General features: G+C 39.1%; 1 protein-coding gene across 2 annotated transcripts; it reads right to left on the bottom strand.

Moving 5' to 3' along the window:
- Positions 1-6: 6 nt before the first annotated feature.
- insig1 (insulin induced gene 1) lies at positions 7-6989 on the bottom strand. Of its 2 annotated transcripts, none has more exons than XM_020602268.1 (6): positions 5504-6989; positions 4995-5360; positions 3223-3347; positions 2856-3022; positions 2145-2244; positions 7-624 (listed from the first exon to the last, which is right to left on the bottom strand). In XM_020602268.1, the coding sequence occupies exons 1-6, from the start codon at positions 5559-5561 to the stop codon at positions 595-597; spliced, it is 846 nt and encodes a 281-aa protein (XP_020457924.1). In that variant the 5' UTR covers positions 5562-6989; the 3' UTR covers positions 7-594. The 2 variants fall into 2 exon arrangements, with proteins under 2 accessions (XP_020457924.1, XP_020457925.1); XM_020602269.1 differs by having other exon boundaries at positions 4995-5345; positions 5504-6988.
- Positions 6990-10569: the final 3580 nt, after the last annotated feature.

Raw genomic sequence — 10569 nt, 5'->3', positions numbered from 1 at the left:
AATACCAAAGTATTCATTACCAAACATATAGTACATTTGGCTTAGGGTCATTCAAAAGCCACAAAATAAACACTTAATTTGGTTTGAATGGGAACATCGCCCTTGTGCTTCAGTAATGCCACTGAATACATTTCTTTTTCCCACTCACACATTTCCCTTTTATAATCATATTATATTCCGGCTAATTTAAAAAACAAAAAACTAGAACAGACATTACAGCACTCTCGTGTCTGTTCTGCCACGATCAAGATGCATCCACTCCAAAGCACACATGTACACTGTTTGTCTCCATAAACAGTGAGAAGATACATACTTCCAGCCCATTTAAAAAGAATAAAACACTGTCCTCCCCTCTAGTGTGAAGAAAGCCTTGGTGCTAATGGAGTACAACAGAGGTGGGAGGGAGAGGTTGTTAGCCACAAGGAAGTGCAGAGGACATGGCACACAATAGATAAGGGGCTTTTTTTTGCACTTCATTATGGGAACAAAGGATCAAGTCTGTCATTTTTCCTCCAGTTACTTGTTTCATTCTTCATATAGCCAGTTCATTTTTATGTAGACTGTTATTTGTCTGGTTTTCTGCATTACCACTCTTCAGTCCATGTGGGGTTTCTCAGCTCCACCCTGAGAAGGGACAGAGATGAATGCTGGGATTAACAACATATCAGTTTCATCCAGCAGTTAGAAATACAGTTTCAACCTGTATAATTGCAAAGTCACAGTTGCGTACAACAGCAATAAAATGGTTTAAATCAAGTTTCTTTACATGTCCAAGTAGTGGATAAAGATAGCTTTACATAAGCACTGAAATAGAATCCCACCTTATACTGAGACAGAAATGTCAGTTGATTTTATTTAGATAGTAGCCTTCTAGTAAATATGAAGCTGTTACCACTATATGAACCAATAAGAACTAAACATCATAATTATGTTTATAAAAAAGGAACCACTTTCTTTCAGTTCCTGTTATTGAATGATTTTTTTCCCCCCAAATGGCAACCAAACATTTAGAAGGGGGAACAAAGTAGTGCTTGCTCAACAGCTTTCTCATACTTATTTTAAACATTTTCACACATACAGTAAATGTCTCAGTAGTGTGTGTTTATACTGTCGCCATATTTGCCCAAAGGATTTTAATTACACATCTGCTGGTAATTTATCTTTTTTATTCATCTTATAAAGAGATCTGAAAATAGTTGAGCAGGACAGAGCCAATGCTAGTGCCAAACAGTTTTATATTAACTGTTTTAAAGAAAAAAAGCCTCCTCCTGAACCTTCTCATAAATACCCCACTGAAGTGAAAGAAACACAGAACAAAACCACAAGTGAAGACTTGTGCCAACATTCCTTAGGCCTCATCACAAACAAAAATAATAAGTAGCAGTGACCCTCTGGTCAGCCGAGTCCTGACTGGCTCTGTGTGTGTCGACATGACTGTGAAAAACAACAGGCCTTAATCTGCTTTCACCGAGTCAAACTGAGGGAGTGACGGGACTCTTACTTTACAGACAGAATGAAGTGGGGCTTCTGGGCAGAAGCTTAATGAAGAGATCAAAGCCGACTTGATGGGATAATAATGAAGGAAGATGGGCGTCTAAAGCTCTTTAACCCATCTGATAATGTTATCTACTCTTATGGTTCCACTAAATAATTGCAAATAAAGCAGTAATGGTGCAGGGAAGTCTTTTGAACTCATCCGTTCTGTTCACCTTCTTTGGTGCAGGGGAGTTCACCAAATACAGGTTGAAGGTTAATACTAATAGACATGGGATATTTTGTGCAAATATGACACTCATGGGTGTTTATCCCTAAATTATACTCTTGGCCAGTTGGAAAAGCCTTTGAATCAAAACAAGGAGTATCATGTTACTGTTTAAACATCCTAGTTAGACCTGCAGTAATGAAACTAGTTTGGCAGCTGTTGAAACAAACAGTTCACACCAAAGCTCTAACCTGTGACATTCTAGCTGTTCAACTTTTTGGAACTAATAAACTCAATAAAATATCAAATACACAGTGGAGAAACGACTTCAGTCTAGCTCTGCAACAGATGTATAAATGCTTCATTTACAGACTAATAATATCTATTAAATACATCTTTTACCTTTAAGTTACAACATGTTTTAAATGGTTGCAAACTTTACCATGGCAAGTTGGCGTCCTATGTTTCCCACAGTAACACCGCCTGAGAAGAATATACACGGGAGCCAGGAGCGCACATACAAGAAGTCTGGAGACGTGTACCTGAAAAGAGGGGGATAAAGCTGATTAAGCCTAGTTCTGCTGTTCTGTAGCTGACCCCCAACTTCTGACCTCTCTACAGGGGGGTAAAGATAACCCACAATTCCTTCCAAAGCCAAATACAATCTTGTATAGTAATCAAATCATAATGCCATGTCACAGAATTAGAAACACATTGGCTCTTCCAAACATAAAAGACAATGCCAAAGTCAGATCACTGAGTGGGGAAAAGATATACAAAAATCTGTCTGGCTGGAAAAAAATCATCTAACCTCATTTTTTTCTCCTCTGTTTCTACTTTGTAAAGACAGGATAAGCTGCAGCTGCCTTTTAACTTCAAATCCATTTTCTCAGCTGTGTATGTTTAATGAAATGGCACTGAAGCAGGTACGAGGGCCAATTAATCCCAGAGGTAATAGGAAGACCAAAAATATAACCCAGTACGCCATGTGTTATCTGTCACATCTCTTGGAATCCAACAGGTGAGAGTACTTCATTCACACAAAGATGGGCTTTTGTTGTGGGTGTGATTAGTAAGTGAATTCAGCAAAAGTTTTGTGCCCTCATTTGTGAAAACATGGACAAGTTGTGTTTCACTTGAATTGCTAACTTACTGGTAGACTCCGTTGTAGGCGAGCAGCTGTGTGATCACAGTAGCTAAGAAGGCAGTGGTGATCCCCAGACCAAAGCCACTCCTGGACCGGTCGAATGTCCACCACAGGCCCAAGGACAAGGCTGCCAGTGTTAGAGAGAGCTGCACGTTGTTGTCAAAGTCTAGTTTCTGTGTTACCGGGAAGTTAAAGAAAGTCAAACTGGTAGCATGGAATTAGTTTGTATGAGCTGCTAGCACTCACTTCATAAGGGTAAACTGTGAGACGGGATATCCTGTTGCTTTAGAAAGTGGAAAGGCAAATATGTCTAACACTCTCAGTATGAGAAACCAGCCCGATTCTGTGGGGAGATTTTAGTACAAAAGGATACAGCACTGGCATGGTTGATACCGACAAACACTGCGATGCACCTCATGACGCTGGCCCACTCCCTCTTGAACTTGTGTGGCTCTCCCAAATGGCGGTCAAGGCAGGGATACAGCAGGCCGACAACAGCTGCGAAAAGGAACAAACAAATCCGAATTACACAAAATAAGCAGTAATTCTGTGGAATGCCAGAGGGCAAATCCTGTCATAAAGCTCCTGTGTGGGACTGTTTGCTGAACATGCATTTAAATCCTTTTTTTTAAAAAAAAAAAAAAAAAAAAAAAAAAAAAAAAAAAAACTATAGGGCACCACAAATATTTACTACGATTTGGAACTGAAACAAATGGTCAAATCATTGATAAACAGGAAATTAACCTGTGATCAAATTTATTGTTGCCCTTTTGAAGCAAACTGCCAAATGGCTACACTCTAGCCAACTTCATATTTCTGAGAATTTGCTGATTGTCATTATCTTAGTAAAATAAATGTAAATTTTTCACATGCAAGTTCATAGACCAAACATTTATTCATGAGAACACCTATAAATGCTAAATGGTCTTATACTTGTATAGCACTTTTCTATGCTTTAGAGCACATTCAAAGAGCTTTCACAATACTTGGCCAGTCACACCTGTCCAATTGTTATACAATTATTCACCGATTAAAATCATTAGTTTTAACCCTAACAGGAATATCATAGAGACTAGATCTGAATCAATTTGTTGTTAAATTGAATAGTAATCAATTTATTATAATTAATTTCACAAGGAATAAATAAGAAACATTCTCTGGTTCCACCTTTCAAAAAGGTGCGAACTTTTCTGTTTTATATCTCCAGATTTAACTGTTGGTCAGACAGAAATATTTAAAGACATCATCTTTAACTCCGAGATGCTAGTGAAGGCCATTGTTTATATTTTCTGATATTTTAGAAACGACAATAAACTGTCAAGTAGCCAAAACTGAGACTAGAGCTTAAACATCAATTCAGAATAAGTTCACTGTAAACTATATACTGAGTACCATTATCTTATTAGTTTTCACAATAGACACCTAGACACCTTAAACAAGTCTTGACATAACACTAACAGGTATTAATAAAGAGCATACCAATGTCAACAGATTTACAAAACGTGACGAAACACCTACACTTGTACTTCTCTACCCTGCTGCACATGGAAGGAGGAGCCCAGCTGAGATGCTGTTATTTTTTTCCTCCTCCCACAATTTCTTGGGTTCCTGGTCGTAAAGTACCGCCCCCAACTCACCCGTTATGACACCAGCCAATGAGAGCACGGCACACCTCGTGTCCGGCTGTTGCAGCCAATCGCAGCACGAGAATCTCTACCATCTGCATAGTCAGTTTTTTCATGACTGACTAGACACACAAAACCATCATGACTACTATATCCGCAGAGGAGACGTGTATAATAGCTAACAAATAACAAAGCCGAATGATTAGTCATTATCACCTGATCATATTGTGGCAGTGGCAATTATAGAAAAGTATAGTTTATTTGCCTTAAATGCTTTAAAATTGTACAGTTTACTGATTAGTAAATAAACACCATATTGATTTCCAGACATTTAGTTAGCATACATACATGTTTGATTGTTAATCACTCTTAATTTATGGTTTTCTCTTTATATGTAAAAGCACCTGCCCTGTAGTCCTTTCCCTCCCACATTCCTTTGTCCTAAACTTAGCAACAAACTACAGATCATTGGCCACACTGTTGATAAAAGATTTTTTCATTAAGCATGTTGTCTGCTCACCTGCCCCTGTTCCACAGCAAGGTGGGATCCACCAAGCAGAGGAAAATAAAGTTGTCATCACTTCCTCGGGAAACAAGGTGACATTTCTTTGTATCTGCAGCAAGTTGAGCACCAGGGCGAGAAACACTCCGACTGTGAAGAGAACGAGTCCGCGGCGGATCAAGTTGACCGTCCGGACATTGTGCAGGGATTTGTAGGCACTGCTGAGCACCGAAGTGATGATGGACATCATTTCTTCTGTTTTAGATGTCAATAAACTCGCTCCAGATGATGACTGCTTGGTTTCAACAACTGATGCACAGGAGCAGCTCCAGCAGTGGTTCTCTTGTCTTAGCATTTGGCACTTTTGGGCTAAAGGAGAAGAAACTGTCATGAAATTAGATACATATTTTGCAACAAAATAGATACATTTGTTTCACAAGTATAGAATTCACTCTTGCAGAGTGAGAGATAAAGTTTTCCGGATTAAGTTAAAACGATGACAAAATACTGTGGTCATTGCTGCTTACCTTGCTCCCCAGACGTCTTCAGGGTCTGGTCCGAAGAGAAACCTCCACTCTTGTTCATTCGCGCCTCCACATATGTAATTAAGCCGAGATCCCCTTTTCACAACAAAGACTGCAATCACGTTGTTTGTTCACATCACTGTTAGCAGACACAGAGAGTAAAAAACACACTCCGAGTCCATACCACAGTACAGAGCTCCTACCAGCGAGAAGCGCTTCCTTTGCAGACAACAATCTCAGCTGTGTCGGGTGAGGATCGGTAGCCAATCAGAGCGCGGTGGCTGATATGACGTGCGCCTCGGCCCCGCCCATTGCCCGGGAAAGATGCACAGACAGAGCTGAAATGAAACTGGGATCAACTACTTTAATCGGCAGTAAAATATATATAGCTCTTACTGTAAAGAGTCAGGAAGAGCTATAACGATAGATACAAGAATGCTGGCTATTATAATTCCAAAATGTAAGAGCTATAAAGAAGTAAAACAGACAATAGTCGTTATGAATTGATAGCTGAAATCCATAGCTGAATAATGTATCCATTACTTGGATATTAGCATATGTGTTTACCAGGTTAAAATTAGAGCACAAACTTGATACCCAAACCTTTACAGATGGTCTTAAATAGATAGACAGCCATGTAGTTTGATAAAAGCTGTCTTCCTGTCTAACTAGCCTATACCAGCAGGTGACACCACATAAACTCCACTCCTGCACAAGAAACTTTATATAGTCTATGCAGCTTTTGGGAAATGGGCTTAGTGGCACAACCTTTTTTTCTGATGTTGCTAAAATGTTGTTGAACTTTGGGTCAGGTTAAACAAGGAGTGTTCAGGAACATGGGACCCCTGCACGTAAGAGACAGGACAGGAACATTATCGCATGTTTTGCAAGAACTTGTGTCACTCAGCCAGGTGTCTATAGGGCAGTGTGATAACAAACCCCCACCCATTGTGCAGCCTACGTGCAGCAAAAACACAACTTGCTTTGTGCCTAAGGACATGTAGCTAACCTACAGTGAACTATAGAACCCTTTGAAAATGAACCGCATCTACACAACGGACCTACAGTACATTATGAAAACTCACAGCTATGCATTTGTTCAGCAGTTGTGTGGTGCTAAAATGAGGGTCTAAAGTGGAGGCTGGCCATTGGTTGTCACTCATTGTTCAAAGCCAGAACCCTGGAGTTCCCAAATGTTTTTCCACCACCCAGCTTAACTTGCCCTGTAGTTTGAGAACCACTGCCTTAACCTAACTGCTGATTGTCCCTTAACTTTCCAGGTAGCACCATAATTACTGTAGGTGAAACTTACAATTTGTCCAGTTTGGTTTACAGCTAAGTTAATGATGTTCCCATGAGACTCAGCTGCACTTTATTCCATCAACTTTCATATTACATGTTAATAACCATGCCATCACACAATTTTAAAGCTAAAGCAGCATTTGTAGTTTCACTAAAGCGGTTTCAGAATGAGTTTTAAATGTTAGGCTATTACAAACACAGTGGCGTTAAAGTCATCTTTAAGGTGTTACAGTTTCCAGACAGCACATCCATATGACAAAGTTTAAATTGGTTCCACTTGAATTGAATGGGAAAATGCCATTTCTGAAATGGCAGTGATAACAATGCTTAAATATATGTGTCACAGTTGCCCTTTATTGGAGCTGTCTCACTATTTTGTATCATATAAATCAAGCATGAAAGCATATTGAGGGTTTAAAAGTTTGTATATGTCCTCCATTTCCATTTCTGGATGCTTGGGTTTTTTGAGGACTTGAACAAATACAGCATGCCTTACAGGATGAAAATACAGTCAAAGAGGAAACTCTGCTTTTTAACTGTTGGAACAGATTTTTATTTATTTATTTATTGGTCACTTATTTCATAGCTTTCATAAAATATGCTAGGATATAATGGCATAGATCCTCACTCATGATGTCTTTACAGACATGCTTTTGTGGCCCTAAAATGACATTCAGAGACATTCACTTTGCTGCAACCCATAGATAATGACATCAGTCATATTTACTTTATCTTAATTTCAGTGGACCATATGTTTAACACAGATAAAGAGAGCTCCACAATTTCACCATGGGGGGAAAGGAGGTCAAAAAGAGAAGGGTGCACCTGCAGGGAGCTCCCAAGGCTCCAAACTACTGCACCATCCCAGTAATCCAACAATAGTATTCCTCTCTGCCTCAGGACAAAGTGAGTATGTTGAAGGCTCATCACTGGGAAGAAGTGTGTGCTTGTTCCCCCAAATGAATATGTTTCTCTCTGTGTAATTCTTGGCAATCCGGTGCCTGAGGATAAAAGCCTACAGCAGTGAGTGTGTGTGTGGGTGTCACTGTGTAAATCTGCCTTTGTTTGAGTGTGTGTATGTGTCTACAAAGAAAAAGAGTGTTGTTGGATATATGTGACCTTAGTTGACTTCCACACATTCTGTATCTTATATTAATGAAACAAGGGAAATGTTTAATAGTGAAAAACAGAAAGATGCTATGGCCATTCAGATTGCTTTTAGTGCCTCTACTGATGGTAACATGGATTCATGTGGAGGCTGAAATCACGAGTTGTATTTAACTAATGTCGGGCTATAATAACCATGAAAACGACTCGGCATATAGCAGATATCTCCTAATTCTTAGCAACCAGCAGTGCTGGTACTGGCATCTGTGAGGCCTCTGCCACATCAGAAGAAAAAGCATGATGGCAATACTTCAAATGAATAGCAGATCAAGCGTGTCATAGATTATGTTTTTAGTCTGGGAGGGATTGAATTATAGCTAAAGGAAAAGCTTGTTGGAACAGCTGGTAAATTGATCTATCAAACTCAAGCTTGACATTTTTTTCCATACTGTGTGAAATTATAAAGGGAAACATCCTAATCCACCCTCTTGGATAGAACATAAATGGTTTCAGCGTCACCCTGCTATTCCCTTTAGTTCAGTGTCAAAATCATTGTATTTTATTCTTCTCTTATGTGCTGTTATTCTGCATTTTTAGAGAATGTCAAACTATTGAACCCATTTATAAAGATATTAAAGTTATTTTTATATAAATATATGTTTGTAATTGTAGTCTTTGAAACCCTTTGTTTGACTATGAGCTACAGTTTGGTCAAAATTTTCCAACCCTACCTTCTTTCTTTCTCCAATATTATTGCTTCAGTGCATTCTGGGTGCGCTTCTGGATAAACATAACCTTTTCAGTAGCTCTCCCTCTGTCTCACTGTGCTGGAAGATGAAAGGGGGTTCTGGGGTATGGAGTGTATCAAGCACCTTAACAAAGGGTTCCATAAAGGCCCTGACTCTACAGCCTGAGGGCGTGGTACCAGTGCAATCTCCCAGCCCCTTTGTTCTTTAGCGCTCAGCTCCAAAATTGTTTCAGAGCAGCTCACCTTTTTTTATAGCCCAATCCTACATGCTTTACTATATGGCATGTTTATTTTTCGGATGTATTATGGAAAAACAAAAAGAATATGTTCAGTTTAAGGAATGATAAACAGCAGAGCTATGAGCCAAACTAGCTGTCAGTGAGTAAAGATTTTTATATTTCAGAGACAGTGTTTAATGTGGTTGTTTAAAGGAATGATTTGATGTTAGTGGTAATACAACTTTCTTCCCATGAATTAGATTTAAAAAATGCAGATGGATCCAGCTTTGCATCGAGGCTGGAAACAGGAGGAAACAGCTATCATTTTCACACTGGCTTTTGTACAGTTAAAATAAATGAGAAATAGTAAGTTAATCTGTGACCATTACAGGCAGTTGTTGTTACCTCTGGACAAAAATAGCTGTTTCACCCTGTTGACTATAGCTGCTTATTTACTGTACAGACATGTGAGTGGTATTTTCTCATCTAATCCTCAACAAGAACACTAAGCCTATTTCCCAAATTCTGAAACTATTCTTTTAAGTTGAGGGGAGGCGACAGTGTCTCCCAACCAGAAGGTTGAAGGTTCGAATCTCATTGCCTCCAGTCCATGTGTCGAAGTGTCCTTGGGAAAGACATTGTTACCCCCGATGGTTGGAGCCATTGGTTGAGTTGGCGCTGCAGATGGCTGCGTCGGTTCTGTACCGCAAGCAAATTCCTCGTGTGTAACATAATTGGCCAAATAAAGGTGATTATCTTTATCCTTGATATATAACTTTATTTGTGTGCTATGACAGACTCCTCTACTTTCTGCTTTTATTAGCTATGTGCTTCCCACAGCTAATCTTATTGCTGCTGTTTCATTTGAAAGGAAAACACTTCAGTTATGTTATCAACCATTCAAGGAAATTACACAAAGGTTATACTGTCTTCAGTGCACATAGTAGTTGTATTTTTCATTACTTTATGATTTTTGTGCAGTCAGTGCCACAAATGCACAACCCTGTGACAGTGGTGAATCAATACATCACAGATGAGCTTATAAAGCTGAACATTAGTACTGCTGTTTTTGTTTTGTGGGTTGTTGTACTGGACTCTTTTACAACACGTGTTTGAGATACTGTACAAAAAGGTCTGCTAAGCTGGAAGCGCCCATGAACAGCACACTTATAACAGCCAATGAACATCGGCTGTGTGCTCAGGTGTGGTTCTCGACCAATCACAACCAAATCCTCAGTGGGAGCATTTGTGGGTGTGCGTGTGACAGAGATACTAGAAGGGAGTAAGACAATAAGGGCAATAGAATGTGTTTGTTTAAAGTTGGACAATGATACTGAAATACACCTCACATGTTTATTCTGCAGTAGTGCTTTTTTTATGTAGTAAATCTTTTCCCTAAAAGAAACAGCACTAATGATGTTGTAAACCACAGACAAATCCTGCAGTGGCTTCACAGAGAGTGAATAACAGGACGACTCATGACAACACCCATCCATGGTGATTTTACTTGGATTTGGGCACATGACTAATAGCTGATAAAACGTATTTGGTTGAAATGTCTTCAACAAAAACTGTGTCAGTCATTAAGTCCAAAATTCCATAAAAGGTGACCTGTCATAAGGAAATCAACATTTTTGTTGATCCTTACTAAATTCAGTTTAGTGGTTCAACATTTTAAACAAAATGTTAATTTA

Source organism: Monopterus albus, unplaced genomic scaffold (assembly GCF_001952655.1).
Source record: "Monopterus albus unplaced genomic scaffold, M_albus_1.0 scaffold55.1, whole genome shotgun sequence".
NCBI lineage: Eukaryota > Metazoa > Chordata > Actinopteri > Synbranchiformes > Synbranchidae > Monopterus > Monopterus albus.
The sequence above is the reverse complement of the archived record's forward strand: the minus strand, read 5'-3'. Positions and strand labels throughout refer to the sequence as shown.

What these genes read in the sequence shown, in the direction of transcription:
- insig1 (XM_020602268.1), bottom strand. Translation starts at nt 5,561, where the DNA reads ATGAACAAGAGTGGAGGTTTCTCTTCGGACCAGACCCTGAAGACGTCT. An exon ending in TTGCTGTGGAACAGGGGCAG is followed by an intron (nt 3,348 to 4,994) that starts GTGAGCAGACAA and finishes TCCTTTTCGCAG; the next exon opens with CTGTTGTCGGCCTGCTGTAT. An exon ending in TAGGACGCCAACTTGCCATG is followed by an intron (nt 625 to 2,144) that starts GTAAAGTTTGCA and finishes GTCCCTTCTCAG; the next exon opens with GGTGGAGCTGAGAAACCCCA.